The sequence below is a fragment of the Mesoplodon mirus genome, assembly GCF_964341445.2.
Source record: "Mesoplodon mirus genome assembly, chromosome: 3".
In the NCBI taxonomy this organism is placed as follows: Eukaryota; Metazoa; Chordata; class Mammalia; order Artiodactyla; family Ziphiidae; genus Mesoplodon; species Mesoplodon mirus.
This window is the reverse complement of record NC_138978.1, coordinates 59,018,790-59,043,795: the sequence shown is the minus strand read 5'-3', so window position 1 is coordinate 59,043,795 and position 25,006 is coordinate 59,018,790. Positions and strand designations below refer to the sequence as shown.

The following is a 25,006-nucleotide window of genomic DNA, read 5'->3' as shown; positions in this document are numbered from 1 at the left end:
GTAGTATTGATATAAAGGCAGACATTTAGATCAATGGAATAGAAACAGAAGACTCCAGAGATAGAGCCATATATATATGGTCAATTGAATTTTGAAAAAACTGTCAAGAAATTCAATGAAAAAGGATAATCTTTTTTAACAAATGATGCTGGAACAACTGTAAAAAAAAATTAACCTGGACCTTTACCTCATATCATAAACAACAATTAACTTGAAATCATTCATCAGCCTAAACTTAAGAGGTAAAATTATAAAACTTCTTGAAGAAAACATATAAGAACATCTTAGTGACCTTGAATTTGGCAAAGATTTCTTAAATATGACACAAGAAGTATGAATTATAAAACAAAAAATAATAAACTGGACATTGTCAAAATTAAAAATTTTGCTCTTCAAAAGATATTGTTAAGAAAATAAAAGGACAACCTACAGAGTGGTTGCAAACCCATATATCCAATAAAGGACTTGTATCTAGGATAAAAAACCCTAACAACTTAATAAGAAGATAAACAACCTAATTTTTAAATGTACAAAATATCTTAAACAAAATATCTTAACAAAGAAGGTATAAAGATGGCAAATTAGTACATTAAAAGATGTTCAAAATCATTTGTCAAAAGGGATATTCAAATTAAAACCACAATGAGATAGCACTATAAACCAAATAGAAAGACTAAAATTAAAGGATCAACAGATCAAATGTTGGTGAGGATACTGAACAAACTAGAGCCCTGGACACTGATGGTGAGAATGTAAAATGGTTCAACCACATTAGAAAACAGTTGGAAGAGTGTCTTACAACTTAAACATACATCTATCATATGACCCAGCCATTCCACAACTATGTCTTTATCCAAGAGAAATGAAAGCATAAGTCTACATAAAGATTAGAAGCAAATGTTCACAGCAATTTTATCTGTAATGACCCCAAACAGGAAATAACCCAATGTTCAACAAATCAATGAAAATGGAAATTGTAGAACTGAATACTACTCAGCATTAAAAATGAAAAAAAAACTATTGATACATGCAGCAACATGGATGAATCTCAAAATAATAAGCCGAGGGAAAGAAGCCATACGGTACATACTGTGTGACTCCATTTATATAAATTTCTAGAAAATACAAACTATAGTGACAGAAAGCAAATTGGTAGTTTCCTGGGGATGGGGGGAGGGGTTACAAAGAGGCAAAAGGAAAGTTTTAAGAGTAATGAATATGTTCATTATTTGGATTATGGCGATAGTTTCATGGGTTATATATATGTTAAAGCTTATCAATTTGTACAATTTAAATATGTGCAGATGAATGTGCCTCAGTTATACCTCAAGAAAGCTGTTAAAAATACAATTTAGATTCTAAGTAATTATATACTAAACTTTAAAACAGACACACACACAAGGACAGAGAGAAAGAAATCTACAATATTTACACTATACTGTATATTTTTAAGGTAGTTAGAAGGTCTGGATTGAAGAGAAAAGATCAGTACGCTTCAAGTAACATAAACTAGATGTAGAAGGAAAATCGACCTGACGGTCGTGCACAGATTAGATCAGACAGAAAAGGAGGCAGAACAGAAAAGTAGTTAGAAGTTTACAGACTAGATCATATATAACAAGGTATGCATAAGTTGTGCAACAGACAGGTTAAGGAAGGAGTTTAATCAGTAAACAATATTTAAGTACTTTTCACTATAAATAGCAGTTCTGTCCTAGGTGCCTGAGATGAACAAAACAGATAAATCTTTGCCATTATGGAGCCTCCTCTAGTCTAGTGGAAGAGAAGGCAATAAACAAGTAGATATATGTCAGTTACTTGACAAAATGATACAGTGAGAAAGAAGTTTGGGCAAGGGTTTAAATACAAATATATCATACAGGCATACTTCAGGTTTGGTTCCAGGCCACTCCAATAAAGTGATTATCACAATAAAGCAAGTCACACAATTGTTTTAGTTTCCTGGTGCATATAAAAGTTATGCTTATGCTATACTGTAGTTTATTAAGTGTGTGATAGCATTATGTCTAAAAAACAATGTATATACCTCTATTTAAAATGCTAAAAATGCTAACCAGCATCTGACAAAAGCAGTGTTGCCACAAACCTTCAATTTGTAAAAAAAAAAAAATAGCATCTGTGAAGCACAGTAAAATATGGCACAATTGTGTATATATGTATCATATACTATAAACAAATTACAGAGAATTATGATCCTTTTTAATTATTTTAGTTTGTTCAGAGGCCTCTGTGAAGAGCTCAGGATATAGTAAGGGATATAGTTAAGATATAGTAAAAAAACATAGTAAAGGAAAAATGAATGAAATTTATTGATTAACAAGATAGCTTGTCTTTCCTGAACACCAAGAAACTTTCCATACACTCTCTCTTTGCATGTGTTCAAGTAAGGTATTTAACCCTCTTCCCTGGCCATTCCAAACAAAGAAAAAGCTATCAGTGTAATAATGAAATATCTTTCTTAAAACAGTAAAAGTAGCACTAAAATAAAAAAGCCTAATCTCATATGGTCATACACCAATCTGAGTAGAAAAGCAGAGTGGAGAATACATATCTTAGATGAAAACATGAGACAAAAATCATTTGGGGGAGAAGTTACTAAAGATAGTCCAGGTGTGAACTATACTTTCTAAGAGACACAAGAGTGTAATATACTTCTTTAAACTCTGATACAATCTTGGACTGCATTAATAGAAATATAATGATCATAGGAAGGAAATCCCACTGCATTCTGTGCTGATTAGAACCCATCTATAGGATAAGTTCATGTCTGTGTACACTATATTTCAGGGCAACCCAGACAACCTAGGTATCTCTACAAGAGGACAACTTGGGCGGGGGGTGCTCTAGAGAGCGTATCCTATGACATGTTATGTAAAGTCAAATACAGAGCTATAGTTTACAAAGAGAATAGAAGAGGTGTATAAAGAGAACCATACTCAATATTTTGTCATAACATATAAGGGAAAAGAATTTGAAAAAGAATATATATGTATATATATGAATCACTTTGCTGTACACCTGAAACTAACACATTGTAAATCAATTATACTTCAATAAAAAAATAAAATAAATACAATTGTTCTTAAAAAAGAGAAGTTATTTATATTTACTTTCATCTTAAAGTATAAAAATATTAAGCTTTATCATTTCTTAATATATGGATTGACAAAGGTACATTCATGTAATTGACATATAAGTGATACATATACTGTATATATTGGGGCTCTACTAAAAATATACTTTACTTGTGACAAAGTGAGAGAGTGGCATGGACATATATACACTACCAAATGTAAAACAGTTAGCTAGTGGGAAGCAGCCGCATAGCACAGGGAGATCAGCTCGGTGCTTTGTGACCACCTAGAGGGGTGGGATAGGGAGGGTGGGAGGGAGGGAGACGCAAGAGGGAAGAGATATGGGAACATATGTATATGTATAACTGATTCACTTTGTTATAAAGCAGAAACTAACATGCCATTGTAAAGCAATTATACTCCAATAAAGATGTTAAAAAATAATAATAATAAAAATAAAAATATACTTTACTGATAGAGTTGCATAGTCAAAAAATAAATAAATAAAATGAGACCACTGGTCTGCAGAACAGAAGACAAAGAAAATCAAAGATGACTAAGGTTTCATGATAGCTGTCTTCAACATTAGAAGGCTTTTCTTATGGAAGAAGGAATAGATTTATTCTGTGTTTCCTCATAGGAAGAACTAGAATAGGTGGCTAAAAGTCATAGAAATCACCATCTAATATAAGGGAAAACCTAGTAATTAAATATGTCAAACCAGGGAATAGCTGCTTTGGAAAATAATGAGCTGCTCTATGCTTTAAGTAGTCAAGACATACAAAGGATATCTCTATACCATTAAAATTGTAGAAGGGATATCTGACTGCATAGTAGGCTGAGCTGGACACCTCTAAAGCTACTTCTTACACAGAGATAATTGATGATTATATGAAGTACTTAATATGAACATTGTTGGTATAATAAAGAATTTAACTGGTCTTTGTCTTTGGTTTCTGGAAGGAAAACTCTAAATCCTTGGAATTTCCCCAGAGATAGGAGTGTCTTTGTTATGCTAATGAGGTGACTCAGTGTGGGCCCCTAGATGGCTTCAGGATGGGGGCTGGTCATACCAGAAAGACCTACCATGTGATTAGAGGACTAGGGCTGTGAGCCATATGGTATCAGCCTAACCTCCTGACTTCCAGGGAGAGGAGGGGGACTGGAGATAGAATTCAATAACATGGCCAGTCATGCCTACATAGCAAAACCCCAATAAAAACTCTAGACACTGAAGTTAGTGCAGTAGGGAGTTCTGGCTAATTAATACACACGTGTGCTGCAAGGCAGATGTGCTCTGATTCCATGGGGAAAGAGCATAAAAGCTCTGCAGTCAGGACCTTCCAGTCTGGAAGCCCTAAGTCTCTTGATTAGGCTATTTCTGAGTTACATCTTTTATAACAAAACTGTAATCATAAGTACAGTAAGTTCCCTACATACGAACCTTCAAGTTGCAAACTTTCAAAGATGCAGATGTGTGTTCACATGTCCAATCACGTAAATTAGTTTACGTGGCTGGCGTACCTTGTCACGTGTGTGCATCCTCTACAAGTGGTTGTGCTTTTGTGTACTTTACTGTACAGTACTGTATAGAGTACAGTAGTACAGTATCTTTATTTCAAGCCCAGGATGTCTGGAGGCAAGTGTAAAAGCAGCGGTGATATAGCTGGTACTGCTAAGAAGTGCCAGGAATTGGAGGCCCAGAGAAAGGACGAAGAGAGACAAGAGGAAGAAGAAGTAACTAAAGAACCGAAGAGATTCATGACGCAGGAAATGGCAAGGGGATTTTCTGTATTTGAGGAGGCACTGTTAGTTTTGAGGCACAGGACCCGAACGTAGAATGGTACACGAAGGTTGCAACAGCCGTTCAGAGTGCAATTCAGTGCTACCGTGTCATCTATGACGAGAAAAGAAGGCCTATTACCCAGACATCCCTGGATCATTTTTTCAAGAGGGTGGATAGAATTGAATCCAGCAAGGAACCAGAACCTGTGCCGTCAACATCAGGCATGAGTGAAAGTGCAGCTTGCCCTCTGTCTTCTATCGCTGACAGTCCTTCAGCTCTACCATCTCCCACCTCCTCTCCCTCCTCCAGTCAGTAACTCTTCTTGCCTTTTCACTCGATGCCAGACCCTGGATGACAACTGTTGTACTGTACTACTGTACTTCTCAAGGTGCTGTACTGTAAGATTAAAAATGTTTTATTTTTTTGTGTTTGTTTTTTACGTATTATTTGTGTGAAAAGCATTAGAAACCTATTAGAGTACAGTACTATATAGCCGACTATGTTAGTTGGGTACCTAGGCTAACTTTGTTGGACTTACAAACAAACTGGACTTACAAACACGCTCTTGGAATGGAACTCGTTTGTATGGGTGGGGACTTACTGTAGAGTGCTTTCCTAAGTTCTGTGAGTCTAACAAATTATTGAACCTGAGGGGGTCACAGGAACCCCCAAATTTGAAGCAAGTTAGTCAGAAGTGAAGGTGACCAGGGGACCTCTGAAGTTGTGGCTGCTGTCTGAAGTAGGGGCAGACCTGCTGGGGACAAAGCCCTTACTTGTAGGATCTGTGTTAACTCTAGGTAGTTGGTGCTAGAACTGAACTGCAATATACTAGTTGGTGTTAGACCAGTTGGAGCTGAAACAGAATAAATATATTTAATCTAAACATTCGTAATCTAAAGCTTAGTGTTGAATATAGGCATTCATTTCCTCATAATGATAAAACATACATTTTGTGTATGTACAGTTGTGCATTTCAAAAGGTAAATAAACTCTTCTCAATGAATACTAAATATTTAATGTATGCCAATATTATAAAAATTTCCATAATACTTAGAAAATGATGCTTTTCTCATTTTCTAAAAAGTGAAACAATTTCACAATGAAAAAGAAAGAGCAGAGAGGAAACAGACCTTTAGCACTTTCCAACAAAGTAATTCTGCCAAAAATATTACATAGAAAAGTATCATATCCTTTGTTTAATATAGGCTGTAACAATGTAGTATATTAAATATTACCTTATTAAGCCATGTGTTACCTGGTTTACAAATTCATGTCAACCAGTAACTAAACTGAAGGTTTAATATTTAATACGTATTAATAGTTTTTTAAAAAAATCAGGAAACCCATAAGCAGTTTGTCCCTATCAAAAACAGTCAAAACATATTTTCACCTCAGATTAATTAAAATAAATTATATCTTATATATTCACTGATAAATTCTAGAAAAAATAAATATTTTTGGACTAATTTAAGTGTGTTTTTCATGTAAAACAGCACAATTAACTTCATGCCAACATTCTATGTTTAATCAGCACACATGAAGTTTACCTGGTTTAACAGTTCGCCCGCAGAGCTGGGGTTGTAGAAGAACTTGTAACATGGCAGGGTTGTTTAAACTTTTCATAATTTGCACTGGATTTGGCTCTGGAAGTAAGCCCTTTTGATTACTGTGCATCTTCGATGAATACAGAAATAGAAAACATTAGAACAAGGATAAGCACAAAGGTGAAACTGTAAAGGCTTTATTCCAGAAATTCTCATTCACCTGATAAGATCTATTTTATGATAACCACAATTTGCTTTATATTATATACTTGTTGTACACATTCTACCACAATTCCTAACTATAAGATATTCTACCATACAACATATGCTGAAATCTTTATAGAATGTTTCAGTTAAGTAGAAATTGGCTTTAAGAGGACTAATGATTTAGTCAGATAAATCTCTTCATACAAGTAGAAAGATATCAGGGGAATCTGAATTTATTAACAGGGAGGTAACCTGTTGACACAGGATGAATATTTTGATACTGTAGAAGAACCTTACTACAATGTTGATCTAAAGTTTAATAATGTGGGATGCCTTACAAAGCAACATTTTTCTTATAATAACGGTCTTTAATTCATTACCTTAATCTCTAATATGAGACAAAGATGAACTGGCCTTACATACATGTAATTGGGTAGCTTCCTAAATATATGAAATTGTTCTCAGATTTTAAAAGCCAGCCTGATAGATGAGAATATTAATATAATGATGTAAAAGGAAAACTATAAACTTCCAGCCAGGAGAAAATGGAGAACCGACAAGGACAACTGGATTCCCTCTCTCATCCCAAGCTGTGACATTAAGAGGGAGAGGGTGATGGATTGAGAACCTGACACTAAACCCGTGAGAAATCCCTGGACAGACACAAGGTAGTGTCTCAAGAGTGTGAGAGAGGCTGGATCCACAGACAGGATAGCTTGGGGAAGGGCCTTTTAGTTGTGTAACTGTTTCTTCCTCCACATCACCCCCTAGGGATCATGGCTAGGAAAAAGCAGGAAAACAGCAGCATCAGTCCAGTGACTGCCTAGGAGCAGTGAATTAACAGCAGGGTGTCATGCAAACTCAGAGACAGTGGGGACCATGTAACGCTAGGTAGAGGCACCGAAAACTTCCTTCCCACATCCTCCAACCTTCTCTACTTCCTTCCTCCCACTGGGAAGGGTGGAAGAGTTATAATAGAGGAAGGCAGAACTTGGAAAAGAGCAGGGTTGGGAGAAGAGATTAAGAGGCTCTAAGGGGCAGGGTTGCCTGGCTGGGGTGGGAAAGGGCTGTGGTCAAGGCCAGATGGTCAAGGCAGAGGTTCTCAGCCCTAGGTTCCTGCCTGCCTTCCCTAAACCCTAGCTGAGACCAGCCTTCAGCACTCCTCCTCCATCTCCAGCCCCTCAACCTCTAAACGCTCACATACAAAGAAACCAACTGCCATACCCGCCTACCAAAGGAGATATGTATCCACAGAACAAAATAACTAGGCACCGGGAGAATGTAGCCACAAAAACTAAAGGCAACAAACTGAAGCACCTATAAGAGACAAAGCAGAATTAAAGGATAGGAAATAATAAGAATGTTAACTAAACATAACAGACATCCTAAAAAACGATAATATATTTTTATTGGTAACATGAAACAAGGACAAGCAGTTATAAAGAACAACCAATTAGAAATATGAAGTATGAAAAACACAACTGTTGGAGAAAAATAATAGCAGCCATAACTATATATACTTGGCATTGTTCTAAGCATGTTACATGGATTATATCACTTAATGCCCCAAAACGACTCTATAGGGTTCGTGTTTTTACCCCCATTCTATAGGTGAGAAAACTGGAGAAACTCATAAAACATTATTCTTAACCTCTACTCTGTGCTTTAACAGATAAGTTAAACAGTAGAATATATGCGACTGAAAAACAAAATAGTGATCTGAAAGGTCAGGTCAAATAAACTTCCCAGAATACATGAGCAAAGGATAAAGAGGGAAATACAAACAAAGTAAAACATGGTAATGAAAAATGCAAACAAAACAAAAGAGAAAACCAAGGCAATGAAGGACTAGAAGTCCTAACATCTATATAATAGGAGTCCCTGAAGGATTAGGAAAAAAGGGAATCTTTGAAGAAGTAATGGCTGAGAATTTCCCAGTATTAAAGAAAAATTAAAGACCACAAAATGAAAGGGTTCCAAATATGATATAGAAAAAAGCACACACCTGGTTACATTTTTTTGGTGTGAAATTTAAGAACATCAAACACCCCTCCCATACTAAAAACTTCCAGTGAGGAAGAACATATCTCAAAAAAAAAAAAAAAAAAAAAGAAGCAGATTAATATCATCTTCACTCTCAAAGCGTCAACCCTGGATTTAAGAAGGCAACAAATTAATATTTTCAAATATTAATTTGCAGAAAAAAAATTTTGAATCTAGATTTTTATATTCAGCTAAGCTATTACTTAAATATGGAAAAGAAATAAAAAATATTCCCAGCCATACACAGTCTAAAAAGTTTTTACTACATGAAACCCTTTCTGAAAATGAGAAATGAGAATAAATGCATGATGATATTACATGATACATGCAAATTAGGGTTTATAATATCACAGTTAATTTTAACCTTGTATACAAAAGCCAGGACCATAAAAACAAAAACATTAAGGTTGGGAATTCCCTGGTGGTCCAGTGGTTAGTACTTGGTGCTTTCACTGCCGTGGCCTGGGTTCAATCCCTGGTTGGAGAACTAAGGTCCTGCAAGCTGTGCAGTGCGGCCCCCGCAAAAAAAAAAAATTAAGGCAATCCTAAAGTAAAAATGTACTTTATGTACTCCCAATATGGTGGCAGGTGGGGTAGAAGGAAGAAGCAGGATGGAGTTTAGAATGAACTAAGTGGGAAGAAAGAGATATTGATCAACCTAGGGGTGTTAATAAGTTAGGAACAATCACAAGTAGGATAAAACAGAACATCTCACTCTCGAAGCAGAAGAAGAAAATTCTAATTTATCCAATAGTAGATGGGAAATGAAAATAAAGGAAAAAAGTATAGTTTAAAAAAAACATGACAAGTGTTGGTAAACAGTACAGAGGTTCCTCGTAAAATTAAAAATAGAACTACCATATGACCCAGCAAGTCAACTTCTGTATTTATCCAAAGAAAACAAAAAACACTAACTCGAAAAGATATATGGACCCCATGTTCATTGCAGCATTATTTACAATAGCTAAGATATGAAAACAACCTAAGTTTCCAAAAATGGATGAACAGATAAAGAAAATGTGGTGTATGTATACAGACAATGGAATAGTATTCAGCCATAAAAAAGAATGAAATTTTGCCATTTGTAGTCACATGGATGGACCTTGAGGGTATTATGCTAAGTGAAATAAGTCAGGCAGAGAAAGATGGATACTGTATGATCTCACTTATGTGTGGAATCTAAAAACAAAAACAAAACAAAACCATAGATACAGAGAACAGACTGATGTTTGCCAGAGGGAGGGGGTGGAGGGTGAGTGAAATGGTAACGGGGGTCAAAAAGTACCAACTTCCAGTTATAAGAGAAGTAAGTTATGAGAATGTAATGTACTGCACAGTGACTATGACTACAGTTCATAATGCTCTACTGCATATTTGAAGGTTGCCAAGAGAGTAGATCTTAAAAGTTCTCATCACAAGAAAAAAAAATTTTGTGATTATGTGTGGCGATAGATGTTAACTAGACTTACTGTGGTGATCATTTCACAATATATACAAATACTGAATCATTAGTTGTACACTTGAAATCTAATATAATGTTGTATATCAATTATATCTCAAAAGAAATCTATATCAGAAGAATAGCTTTTAAAAATTCCTAGGTGGCTATAAACTGGAAAAAAAACCATTAATTAAGCTAAAAGGAAATCATAACAAAAATTGAAACATTCATAATATAAAATTTATGACACATAAGTATAGCATTATAGAAGTAAGCTTACTTTAACTATGTTCATCAGAAAACAATCTAAGTTGAAAACAGAGGAGCTAACCACTGATAACATTAAAGATGGGCAGCGGTGGGGGGGGAGAGTAAATCCAAAGAAGAAAGAAGCAAGGAGGTTATAAAGATAGGGCAAGAATAAGCGAAAGATAGAAAAAAGAGAAATAATGAACAAAACAAAAGCTGTTTCTTTGAAAGGCAAAATAAATAGTTTGCAAGACTGATCAAGGGGAAAAAAAAGGAAATGCAAATAAATAAAATATACAATAAAAAGAGGAGACTAGACATGACAAATTTTAAATAAAATTTTATAAATAGCTATGTGCCAATAAATTTAAAAACTCAAAGTGGATACATTTGTAGAATATAATCAAATGTCACATATAGTGCACAGAGAGAAACATAAAACTAATAAACCTAATATCCACAGAAGAAACTTAAGTGGTAATCAATGATTTCCTTCCGGAAGAGGCTCAAGGAGTAAGTCTACACAGTTTCATAGATGAGATCTCTCAAACTTTCAAAGAATGGATGACCCCGATTTTATACAAACTGATCCATGAAATGGAAAGAAAAGGAGAAGGGGGAGAAAAATATGTAAATCATTTAATGAGGTCAATGTTCTCTTGATTCCAAAATTAAGTAAAAATGGTACCCCAAAATTTAAGCATTTTGACTTATGAGCACATTTGCACATATACCAAACAAAATATTATCCAATAAAATCAAACAATGCATAGGAAAAAAAATCATTATCAATTAGGATTTACAACACAAGGATAGAGTAACATTAGAAAAACCTATCAATTGGATTCAGCACATTAATGAACTTAGGGAGAAATCACATAAAATTATTGCAATAGTTGTAGAAATACTCTGATAAACATCAATACCTACTTATGATTTTTTTTTAAATCAGAAAACTTGATAAAGGATATGTACCAAGAATCTACAGAAAAAAAAATCAATGCAGCACATTACTTTTAAGACTGAGAAAAATTTAAGATTCCTCACTGTTACTAATACCTAATCATGAAGGGCCCTGTATGCCATGGTAAGGAATTGAAATTATGCACGCATTAAAGAATATTAAGCAAGAAAGTGACATAATCTGGTTTGAGGATGAGAAAGATCACTCTTGTGGGACTGTGGAAGATGGGTTAGAATAGGGAAGACTAACGACATGGCAACCACATAGCAGGTTATTCGAACCATCAAGGTGAGAAAAATGAGATCCTGAGTAAAGTAACAAAGATGCTGACAAGTCTCAAGGATTTAATAGATACCAGGAGGTGGAACTGAAAGGATTTGCTAATATTCTCGACATCTTGATCTAGGGAGTAGGTGAAGAAGACCAATCATGATTAACTGAGTTTTTAATTCAGACAGTTCTAGTTTGAATGAACTGATGCCATACATAGATATTATAGAACACAGAAAAGCAGGTCCCAGAGAAAAATAGTTTTCTTTTGGAAATGTTGAAATTGAACTATTTATATAACATAAAAAGGGGCTGTTTAAATATCATTTGGAAATACAGATTTAGTGCTTAGAGCAAGTGGGTCCAAAAATATATGCTTGGAAATCATCACTGATAGGCAATAACTAAAACCACTGGAGTGCTGAAGAGGAAGAAAGTGAGGAGGCCAAATACAGAAGGCTACTGATAGCAGCCCTTCGGGAAAGAGAAGAAAGGGGTGGGACGGTTAGACAGGTAGGAAACAAACGGTAGGCAGAATTCAAGGTAGTAGGCGTTTGGTCTTATTTTTTTTTAATATTTATTTTATTTGTTTTCCTTATTTTTTATTTTTCTTAGCTGAGTTGGATCTTAGTTGCGGCACACGGGATCTTCGTTGAGGCATGCAGGATCTTTCACTACTTTTCTCTCTAGTTGTGGCATGCGGGCTCCAGGGCGAGTGGGCGCTGTAGTTTGTGGCACGCGGGCTCGCTCGTTGAGGCACACGAGCTCAGTAGTTGTGGTGCGTGGGCTTAGTTGCCCCACGGCATATGGGATCTTAGTTCCCAGACCAGGGATCGAAGCCACGGTCCCTGCACTGGAAGGTGGATTCTTTACCACTGGACCACCAAGGGAAGTCCCAGGAGGTTGGTTTTAAATGTTGCAAAGAAACCAGGCAAAGAAAGACTGAAAAGTACCTTTTCGACTGAATATTAAGAAATTCCTGTTAATCTTAAAGAGAACAGATTCACTTGAATAGTGGTGGCAGAAACTATATTGCATTGGACTGAGAGGGAAATGAGAAAAGAAGAAAAGGTAACTAGTGGGACCTAATTGTTCAAGAAGCTCCAGCTGTGAGGGAAAAGTATTACAAAGGCTCGTATTTAGAGAGGATTTTTAAAGGAAAAGATTTGAGCATATTTATAAGCAGGTGGGGTAGAGCTAGTGAACAACAAGTGAAAGTAAGTAGAAAGGTGAGGATGAAGATCCTTGAGGATGGGGGACATGGCATGAGCCCCTGCTTTGGCTGGAGGAGGCACAGCCCTCCCTCCGAGAGAACAGGGATCTTTGTTTTGTTCACTGATGAATCCTAAACATCTCTAACATACCTATCATGCAGTGGGTACCCAAAAAGTATTTATGGAATGAATGCTATTTAAGAGAAAAAAATGGGGGCACTTTTGCTGGGGAGTGTGAGAAAAGTTGAATGAATGAGTCCAGCATATGGCCTTTATATTTCTATAAAGTAGGAGCCACGATCATTGGATAGAAAGAAGGACAAAGACAGGAAAAGAGTGAAGATTTGAGAGAGTCACTGTAGAAAATGGAAAAGAGTGGCTGACAAGAGACAGCTAGTTTTGCTGGGGGATCAGCTATAAACAAATGCCAGACATCTGTAAGGCCACCAAGCCACCTAGTTGTTTCTTTTTCTCCAAGAGGACAGAGTGTGCCACCTGCAAAAGTGGTGACTAGATATTTTCAGAATTGGAAACTTAGCAACTGTGCCATGTGCACAAAAATGAGGCACCACCTCCCGCTACTTCTACTATGGATACTTATGAACACTGAAAAAGGGGGCACCTTGCACTCACTCAAAACTTATAGAACAGGAACTAAAACATTTACTGAATAAATGAAGTTTCCTCAAAATTTTTTCTTGAGATGAATACACGTTATGAAACGCAGTTTCTTCTTTTGTATTGACTCCTGGCTTGATTTGGCAGAGGTACCATTTAGCCAGTCAAAAAAAAAAGAAGGGTTATCTTTACATAATAAAAATATATTGAAGGTCCAATCAATGATTGACTAGTTTGGATAGATTAAAATACTACTTGAATTTTTTTATATCCTAAAAGAAGAACAAACTTACCACGCGTTGAGCTGCTATCAATGCCGCTAATGTACTTCGCCCTGGTGCTCCCGGGGCACAGAAGGAAACTTGAACTTTGCTTCCCTTGATGGCCATACCATCAGCTGCTTGTTGAACCTCTTCAGCGTGCTCTGCAGTGCTATATTCAACCACCGCAAAGCCACCAACATAACTACCTTCATCCTGTGCAAGCTGATGTGATACATTTATTAAAAAGGGAATTCTAATATTTAGCTAGAAATACTTATTTACAAGTATGTCATCTAAAAATTCAACGACAAATGTCTCAGAGCATGATACTGGTGAAAATAATGTATTCTTTCCTTCTGAAAATAAAAGTTTACTAGTTGGGTACATGCAGTCCTTCTAGAAGATGGGAAAAGTAAGATTCTGTCAGGTTTCTTTTTTTTTTTTTTTTTTTAATTGCGGTACGCGGGCCTCTCACTGTTGTGGCCTCTCCCGCTGCAGAGCACAGGGATCCGGACACGCAGGCTCAGCGGCCATGGCTCACGGGCCCAGCCGCTCCACGGCATGTGGGATCCTCCTGGATCAGGGCACGAACCCGTGTCCCCTGCATTGGCAGGCGGACTCTCAACCACTGCGCCACCAGGGAAGCCCTGTCAGGTTTCTTTTTACTTCTTTGAATCTCTGATTTATTTTAAAAGTCAATGTTCAAATGATAATAGTCCCTATATATTAAGATATATATATAACTGATAATTTATAGAAAAATATGGGACACAACAATTAACTTTCTTTAAAATAAATTCACCAGATACGCAGACGATGAAACATGCTGAACAATTACTGGATCATAAATCTATGTAAAATAACATTTGCATTATCAAGAGAAGAAAGGTAGAAGGAACCACATTCAAAGTTTTTTTAAATATTTTAGGCAGATCCCAGGAATTTGGTGAAGTATACCAAAGCAAACCTTCTTTAGGAAAACTGTGCCCCAGGTTTGTTTAAAATACCATATGCAGGACACAACCTTTTTCTGAATGTGCCCCAAATAAACTCCTGCAATGCAGAACTCAATTTATTTCCAGTCACCCACCTGTAAGAGTGTAAAAGAAGATACTAAAGTCCTGGATCTGTAAAGACTGGTACAAAGAGCAAAAGTAAGAACAAAATAAGACACTAAAAAGTTTCTAGAGCAAAAGTAAGAACAAAATAAGACACTAAAAATTTCTAAGTGTTGAACATGTCTGAATCATCTTAAACACACTGATGCTATAAAGTGATAAATGTGATAAAATTCAGCTTCGTATGTCTTTGAGAAGACACATCTACAATACTTCTATTTGAATTTGGCATCCCATAAATTGATACTACAATTAAATCATTTTCCAGTCCTTTTTAGTTTCTTTTCTTATTTTTGAAGCTTTTTGTGTAGTAGACTGAATTTCTATTTTTTCTTCACATTCTTCCTTCCTTTTAAAACTGTCCTCAAATATTTTTTCCACCATAAAACTTCTTCCATTTGCATGGGAGAAAGGAAAAATATCTACCGCTTCCAAACATTTCTCCTACAACCTCATTCCCTTTAACCAAACCAAATCTTAAAATCAGATTTGTAAAAGCCGTTAGTCCCTCTGTTCCCTTCTGTGTCTTCCATATAGTCTATGTCAACCTACCAAGCGAGACAGCCTGACTTTAACAGATCTACTGATAAAGGCATTGTAAAGTGGCTTTATTAACCTTTTGAAAACTTCTAAAATATTTTTATTATTCCTGGTTCATTATAACCTTCATGCCAAAAAAATTACACTATCATTTTAAGTCTTTCAAAAGACAAAGTCATTTTAATTCCATAGCGTCAGCAGTTTTAAAGAAGAATATTTACATTCAGTATGAGAGCCATTTAAATATGTAATGGCCTGACTTGTCATCTAGTGAATTTTCCATTATTTTGAAATATTTTAACAGAAGCTAAATGATCACTCACAATTATTGTAACTTTTTTTTTTTACCAGATGGAAAGCTAGACTAGATAACCTCTCAGTTGTATACAGTATATATTTTTGCCTATTTAGTAGAATATATTTAATTTTACTCAAAGTGCTTGAAAATTCTTACCAGTTTTGTCAGTTTTCAGGATCTTCTCTAAATGTCTCACTTACCATGACCCCATTAAAATAGAATAATGCATTCTTTTTACACCTCATAACACTTTTCTATTTTCCATCATATCAGTCTTCATACAGGATTTACAATTATCTGCTTGTCAGTCTCTTCCACAAACTTGTGCGGTATTAAGAGAGTATCTTTCTATTCCCTATATTTCTGACATTTAGCAATATAGTGTCTGGCACTGAGAAGGTGATAAACAAAATGTGGGTAGATAAAAGGATCAATGCATGAATGGTTCAAGAGTGGATGGAATGAGAAGGTGGATGTATTAAGTGATGGGTTTGTTAAGACATACATAATTACATAAAGACAATATAGTTTGGCCCATCAACAAAAGGGATTGATTTAAAATTTACCATCATGTGAATTGGGAGATTGGGATTGACATATATACACTAATATGTATAAAATGGATAACTAATAAGAACCTGCTGTATAAAAAATAAATTTCAAAAATTCAAAAAAAATACAAAAATAAATAAACAAAATTTACCATCATATTAAAGTGTTCATTACAGACTCAATTAGAATTAGATTATCCATTGTGATATTTACATAGGTATAATAAATACGTGAGTACATGCAGATACATACGCAGATATTTTTAAATATTTCAAATGATGACTTAATACATACCTGGCAAAACACAGGTTTATGGATACTGGAAAAAAACTGCAAAAGCTCCTCTGAATCCCTGTAGTCACTAGGGAGTTTATCTATACAAAGGCACTTAGAATGAATGAGCTCTGCGGCCAAGAGATTAACATCCATCCACTGTGCAAAGACAGCTGATGCTCCCAACTGTTTACCCAATAGCTCCAATCTAGCCTTTGCAGCAAAGTCCTTTTTCATGTATTCCACAAATCCATAGCCTTTGGAATGGCCAGTAACTTCACTGTAGACCAGAAAACATCTCTCAACATTTCCATAAGCACGAACAAGTTCTTCAAACTCTTCTAACGTAAAAGAAGTGGGCAAGTTGGTAATACACAGCAAAGCATCTGTTGGCTGGAGCTGGACTATTAAGTCTTTTCCTCGAAATGAGTATTGATGAAACATCTGAATTGCATTCTGGGCTTGTTCTCCATTCAATAATGTAACAAAAGCTGGAAGAAGATAAAATGAATGAGAGTTTTCTGAGCCAGTGTTTTCAAGCTTTTCTGACCATGACCCACAGTAAGGGAATACATTTTATACCTGTGCCTCAGTACATACATACATATATATATTTCCAAAACAAAAGTATCAGGAGGTAACACTTCTATCATGTGCAATGCACTCTGATATTTTCTGTTCTATTTCATTATTTTTAAATGCTGACACCTTCACTTAACTAATTTTATGACCAGTAACTCAAAAAGTATACAAATTATATTAGGAGCTCCATTCTAAGATACCACAATATTCTGGGGGGGGGTAATCTTTTCAAACTACATACAGACTTGATATTTTTCCTCAGTTAACACGTGATACAAAATTTTATGAACTTTTATTTCTTCTCAGAGATTTCTAAAAGACCCTATTTGATAGCAAGAACCTAAAAAACAAAGGCATAGCAAAAAGACACCAAAATGCCCAGAGGAAGACAATTCTCCAATTCATGTATATGTTTCCTTAAAATAAAATAAATTACATTGAAACAACACACACACACAATTTGGTATGCTCTTTGGATGAACAATATGGTATGAAAAGATCACAGGATTATTATGATATTGACAAGTAGCTTAACTTTGAATCTTTGGTAAAACAAACCCCTAAAAATTAAAAAATCTGTCCTGTTTACCTAATGAAGTTGTTCCAGCATTAAGCAACAAATACATATGACAATTTGTAAAATCTAAAACATGATACAAATATAAAGTTCTAAATCAATGAAATATCACACAGACATGCGTATCTGATAAGATTTTTGAGCAATATTATAAGAAAAATTTTAAATGCCAAATAAAAGAAACAACACAGGGCAAACCACAAACTACAAACACACTGCTCTCTCAACCTTCCTACCTCTCCCTCTTCTCTCCCGCTCTGGAACACATAGTGGAGTTGCTCCACATAAGCATCTAACTTACCCAAATTCAATGATAACAACATGGCAAATATGTACAAAGCAAGAGAGAAAGAAGAATTTAAACAGTGTGGACAATCCTGCTTGTCATTTCACTCAATCTGCTCTTCCCTCAGCTGGTCTTAGTGCCCACGCAGCTCTCAGACTGAGCATCTCACCACTTTAACATTTAAAGAAACACATTTTTCATTTAACATGATCTCCACATACAAGGAAACTACTTACAAAGGAATAGCTAACTCTTCCAACACTAGGGGGGAAAAATGGCTTTGCTGCACTTATTGAGAAAATATCTCTTGGTTTCCAATAACCCCTTTTAATGAACTTGAGTTATTTTCATTTTATGCCTTTCTTCCCTTATGCTGACACAGAATACCATTGAATGATATTTTGCTAAAACCAGCAAACAAGCCAACAACAATTTGTAAATACTGGTTATGTTCCTATACCAGCTCATAAGCTCATCAGTTCATATTTGATTTGAATTCTCTGGGTATTTGAAACTGTTAACCATTCCCTTCCTTAACTTCCTTGATAAAGTCCTTCCTGATTTTCTTCATACCTGTCCAAGCGCTCCTTTTTCCATCTCCTTTGCTAGATTTTTCTCCACTCACACCACTCACACCTGTAAGGTGGTAATCCTTTTTTTTTTTTAATTGGGGTATAGTTGTTTTACAATGTTGTGTTAGTTTCTACTGTACAGCGAAGTGGAGTTCCCTGTGCTATACAGCAGGTTCTTATTAGTTATCTATTTTATACATGTTAGTGTTTATATGTCAGTCCCAATCTCCCAATTCATCCCATCTTACCCCTCCCACTTTCCCCCCTTGGTGTCCATACATTTGTTCTCTACATCTGTGTCTATTTCTGCCCTGCAAACCGGTTCATCTGTACCATTTTTCTAGATTCCACATATATGCGTTAATATACAACACTTGTTTTTCTCTTTCTGACTTACTTCACTCTGTATGACAGTCTCTAGGTCCATCCACGTCTCTACAAATGACCCAGTTTCGTTCCTTCTTTATGGCTGAGTAATATTCCATTGTATACACGTATGTAAGGTGGTAATCCTTAAGGTTGCTTCTTGGCAGAGTCACACACAGTGACAGCCATATGACTGTACCCAGCAGCCCTGAGCCATCAACCTCTCTTCTCTATGCCCTCTTCCCCTGGGCACTCATGTCCATGCCCATTTATTCAGTCTCATGTACCAGGTACTGTGTTGGGCACTGGAAAGGAGTTGGTGAACAAAACAAATAAGATCCCTTTCAACAAGGACCTCACAATCCAATAGAGGATGACAGAGATTTGATAGAGAGTTACAAGTGTAATGCTATCAAAGAGGAAGTATGAGGGTTATGGAAGCAATTAAACAGAGCAAAATGGCTAGTCTGGGGGCTCCTAGAAAGCCTCCTGTAGGCTGTTAACTCTTAAATCTAAGTTTCTAGTCCTCAGTTCCACATATATCCACATACTGATTCACACATGACCAAACATAACTCACAATCTTCATCCTCTCCCTGCCATTCCCCTAAAATCCCAACATTGTTCAGCTTCCTTTATTCTCTGTTTCAGTTGCTAGCATCACAACTCACAAATCAGAAACCCGGGAGTTACCCTAGACCCTATCTCCTTTAACTCCCACATAAAAGGAATCCTCAAATTCTACCCTCCAAATAGGTCTTGAATCCATCCTCTTTTCTTCATTCTTCTAGCTTTTCTTCTTTTTCCACAATGACAATAGAGCGATCTCTCAAAAACAAAAGTTTAATTGTGTCTGCTTACTGCCTAAAATGCAATCATTTGGTATCACCGATGAAGCCAAGCCTCAGAGCAGTTATCATGTCCTACCAGGCCACTTTTTTTTTTTTTTTTTTTTTACCATGATCAAGTTTGGTTTATTTCAGGAATGCAAAATTAGTTTTATTTTAAAATAGCAATCAAGGGTATATGGGGACACGTGCGCACACACAGCCGATTCACCCTGTCACACAGCAGAAACCAACACAACACTGCAAAGCAACCACACTCCAACAACGATGTAAAAATAAATAAATGAATAAATAAAATAGCAATCAATATAAATTGCCACGTTACCAGCACAGAAAAGAAAAATCACAGAGTATCTTAGTAGATGCAAGAAAAGATATGTGATAAAATTCAAAGTCCATGCAGGATAAAAATTCTTGGCAATCAGTGGAAAAGAAGGAAACATCCTTTATCTGTTAAATAATGTCTATAAGGAACCTACATCAAAATTAACGGTGAAAGCCAAAACCATTTACTTTGAGATAGGGAATAAGGTAAGGGTTCTTGTCTCACTAGTTTTATTAACATGGGAATGAAGGTCTTTGCCAGTGCAGTAGGACAAATGCAAGAAGTAAAAGACACAAGGGTTAAGAGGAGAGAAATAAAGCCTGTGTGAAAGATACGTTTGAGTGTGTAAAAAATTCAAACGAACCCACCAACAAAGGGCCTACCAGGCCCTTTTGATCTGACGCCAGCCTCAGTAACTGCCATACTTCCCTTCCCCCCCACATTTCTTTATCCTCCAAAGACACTGAGTTGTTTGTAGCTCCATAGACAGCAACTTGTTTCAAGCATCTATATGTTACACATGTAATTCCCCTGCCTACGAGATCTCTCCCAATATCTTCAGCCACTCAAACCTTTTAGTTGGCTTTCAAATCCAGCCCAGGGGTTAATGCATCAGGATCTCCAGGAAGCATTCCCTGATGTTCTCTTCCAGTTAGAGTTAACCCTTGTTTTATTATACCTCTGTATTTTGAACATTGAGTGGATTATTGCACACATCACACTTCATTATAATCTATTTGTTTAGATGCCTGCTATCCTATCAACTGTGAGCTCCCTAAATTGCTAATGAATATATCTCCATCAGCTACCATAGTGTCAGGCACACAGGAGAGGATCTGTAAGTGACAACTGAATGGATGAATGTATACATGCATAGATTAACTAGTACGTTTTAAAACGGACAACTTCTTATTTTCCTTCCCTTAGGTATCTGCATTTGCTCAACGCAAATAAGACATTTGATGGTAGAATTTAGATAACATAATGAAGCAAATTTAAAAGTCCAGGCAGTAGGAAAAAGAGGTCATTGATTCTCTTCTATAGCTTCTTCCATTTCTTTGCAAGGCCAGAAATTCTCTAAAAAAAAAAATGTCCAATTTTCTCACATTGACTCTGTGGAAGTGAAAGATGTCACTCTACAGAGAAAAGGCTATAAGGGATTTGGAGATTAGTTCTGTTTCCATTTTCCTACCAAAATTTTAATATTCGACAATTGGTCCCAATCCTTTCACAAGTCACAATTTTATTTAGCCTTTTGCCATTGCTTGCTCCACTAGTTAATTTATTATTGGGACAAATTTGATGGCAAGCATGCAAAAACTTTTTTCCCTAATGTATCCTATTTTAATACAATGATCTCTTCTTATCTATAACAGAGAGCTCTGGTTTTAAGGTCACAGTTTATAACTGTAGCCATCCTTTATTAATCTGTTTATTATTATCTGTTTCTTCAAACACCACCATAACTCCTGAAATCCAAGGCAATGTCATTTAATACAATTACTGAGTTTTTTCATTGTATTATTCTAGTGGGTGATTTTGGCTTTGTAGTATACATCTTTAACTTAACAGTTACCATGAAGTGACACTGGTCTCTTTGTGTATAATCTAAAAACTTTACAACAGTGTACTTCCATTCCTCCCCTTCCAACCTTTGTCTTGTTGCCATGCATATTATTCCTACATGTGTTATAACCTCTACAACAGAGTGTTATTATTTTCACTCTAAACGATTATCTTTTAGAGATCTGAATATTAATAAAACAGTCTTTACACACATAAAGACAACATCTGGTATTCTTCATTTTTTTGTGTAGATCCAGATTCCCATCCAGCATCATTTTCTCCATGCTTTATTAAAGAACTTCTTTAAATACTCCTTATAATGCAGGTCTGATAGTGATGAATTCTTTCAGCTTTTATATGACTGAAAAACATCTTTCTTCACGCTTTTTTTTTTTTTTTTTTTTTTTGCGGTAGCGGGCCTCTCACTGTTGTGGCCTCTCCTGTTGTGGAGCACAGGCTCTGGATGCTCAGGCCCAGTGGCCGTGGCTCACGGGTCCAGCTGCTCCGCGGCATGTGGGATCTTCCCGGACCGGGGCATGAACCTGTGTCCCCTGCATCAGCAGGCAGACTCTTAACCACTGCACCACCAGGGAAGCCCTTCACGCTCATTTTTAAAGGATATTTTTGGTGGGTAAATAATTCTGTGGGATTTTTTGAGGTATAAATGACATAACATTATATTAGTTTCAGGCGTACAATAAACCAATATTTGTATATACTGTGAAATAATCACCGCCATAATTCTAGTTAACATCCATCACCATACATAGTTACAAAAATTTGTGGGGCGGGGGTGTGGATAAGAACTTTTAAGATCTACTTTCTTCACAAGTTTCAAATATGCACTATAGTATTATTAACTATAGCAACCACACTGGGAACTTCCCTGATGGTCCAGTGGATAAGACTGTGCTCCCAATGCAGGGGGACCGGCTTTGATCCCTGGTCAGGGAACTAGATCCTGCAATGCATGCCACAACTAAGAGCCCGCATGCCGAAACTAAAGATCCCGCACGCGGCAACTAAAGATCCCGCATGCGGCAATGAAGATCCCGTGTGCCGCAACTAAGACCTGGTACAGTCAAATCAAACAAACAAACAAACTATAGTAACCATGCTATACATTACATCCCCATGAATTATTTTATACGGAAATTTATACCTTATGACTCCCTTCACCCATTTCGCCAACCCCTATCCCCAGCCTCTGGCAACCACCAATTGTTCTCTGTATCTATGAGCTCATGGGGTTTTTTTTGGTGTTTTTAGATTTCACCTATAAGTGAGGTCCTACAGTATTTGTCTTTCTCTGACTTATTTCACTTAGCATAATGCTCTCAAGGCCCATTCATTTTGTCACAAATGGCAAGATTTCATTCTTTTTTAAGGCTAAAGAATATTCCATTGTCTATATACACCACATCTTCCTTATCCATTCATCCAGCAGCAATCACTTAGGTTGTTTCCATGTCTTGACTATGGTAAATAATACTGAAATGAGCATGGGGGTGCATATATCTTTTTGAGTTACTGTTTTCGTTTTCTTCATGTTTTCTTCTTCAAAGTGGAATTGCTGGACAAATGGTAGTTCCATTTTTAATTTTCTGAGGGATCTCCATAGTGTTTGCCAGTAGTTGCACCAATTTCCATTCCCACTAACAATGCACAAGAGTTTCCTTTTCTCCACATCCTCTCCAGCACTAAGTTCTTGTTGTCTTGATAATAGCTATTCTAACAGGTGTGAGGTGATATACAATTGTGGTTTTGATTTGCATTTCCCTGATGATTAGTGACACTGAACACCTCTCCATGTATCTGTTGGCCATCTATATGCCTAATCTGGAAAAATGTCTATTCAGATCCTCTGCCAGGTTTTTAATCAGACTGTTTGTTCTTTTGCTATTGAGTTGTATGAGTTCTTTATATATTATAGATATTAGCCCCTTATCAGATATATGATTTGCAAATATTTTCTCCTATTAAGTAGGTTGCCTTTTCATTTTAATGGTTTTCTTTGCTGTGCAGAAGCTTTTTAGTTTGATGTAGTCCCACCTGTATATTTTTACTTTTGTCGCCTTTGCTTTAGTGTCAAATCCAAAAAATCATCACCAAGACTGATAGGAAGAAGCTTACTACCTATGTTTTCTTCTAGGAGTTTTATGATTTCAGGTCCTATATTCAAGTCTTTAATCCATTCTGGGTTTATTTTTGTATATGGTGTAAGACAGTGGTCCAATTTCATTCCTTTGCCTGTGGCTGTCCAGTTTTCCCAACACCATTATTGAAGAGACTATCCTTTTCCCATTGTATATTCTTGGCTCCTTTGTCCTAAATTAATTGACCATATATGTGGGGGTTTATTTCTGGGCTCTCTATTCTTTTCCATTGATCTATGTGTCTGTTTTCATGCCAATACCATACTGATTACTATAGCTTTATATTACAGTCTGAAATCAGGGAGTGTGATGCCCCCAGTTTTGTTCTTCTTGAGATCTCAAGACTGCTTGGGTTATTCAGGGTATTTTGTGGTTTCATACAAATTTAAGGATTATTCTATTTCTGTGAAAAATGCCAATGGAATGCTTGATGGGATTGCACTGAATCTGTAGATTGCTTTCAGTAGTGTGGACATTTTAACAATATTAATTCTTCCAACCCATGACCATGGAATACCTTCCGTTTGTCTTCAATTCCTTTCATTAATGTCTTAATAATTTTATGGTGATCTTTTTTTTCTTTCAGCAAAGAAAGAAAAGGTGTTGCCCCATGGTCTTCTCATTTGCATTGTTTCCAATAAACATGCATCATCATTATCTTTTTCCATCTAAATAATATGCCCTTTTTGGGGGGGCGCTGTTTTAAAGATTTTTCTCTTTATTACTAATTGCAAACAATTTGATTACAAATGTACCTTACTGTAGTTTTTTTCGTGTTTTTGTGCTTGAGGTTGGTTAAACTTTGGGGATCTCTGGGTTTAGAGTTTTCATCAAATTTGGAAAAAATTCAGCCATTAATTCTTTAAATATTTTTACTGTACTACTTGCTCTCTCTTACAGACTCCATTACTCCACCATTAGGACTCTTGAAGTTGGCCCAAAGTTGACTGATACTCTGTTCATGTTTTATAGTCTTTTTTCCTCTGCTTCATTTTGGTTGTTTCCATGTATTCACATTCACTAATCTGTTCCTCTACAATGTCTACTCTGCTAGTTAATCCCATCCACCCACCCCATTTTTCATCCTGGACATTGTAGTTTTCACCTCTAAAAGTGTGAGTTAAGTATATTTTAATATCTTTCATCCTCTATTTAATATGTTCAATTTTTACTATAAATTCTTGTACATATGAAATACAGTTATAAAAACTGTTTTAATGTCCATTTTCATTAATTCATCTGCTTCAATTCCA

At 36.1% G+C, this 25,006-nt stretch overlaps 1 protein-coding gene across 4 annotated transcripts in view; it reads right to left on the bottom strand.

Moving 5' to 3' along the window:
• The window catches only part of RAVER2 (ribonucleoprotein, PTB binding 2), a 107,765-nt gene that overhangs the window by 50,391 nt on the left and 32,368 nt on the right, over positions 1–25,006 (bottom strand). For all 4 annotated transcript variants that reach the window (XM_082613677.1, XM_082613679.1, XM_082613678.1 and 1 more), the window contains exons 3-5: positions 16,497–16,966; positions 13,725–13,916; positions 6,429–6,555 (exon numbers count right to left, since the gene is read on the bottom strand). In XM_082613677.1, coding sequence (XP_082469803.1) covers positions 6,429–6,555; positions 13,725–13,916; positions 16,497–16,966 — 789 coding nt within the window. The remainder of the gene's footprint in view (positions 1–6,428; positions 6,556–13,724; positions 13,917–16,496; positions 16,967–25,006) is intronic.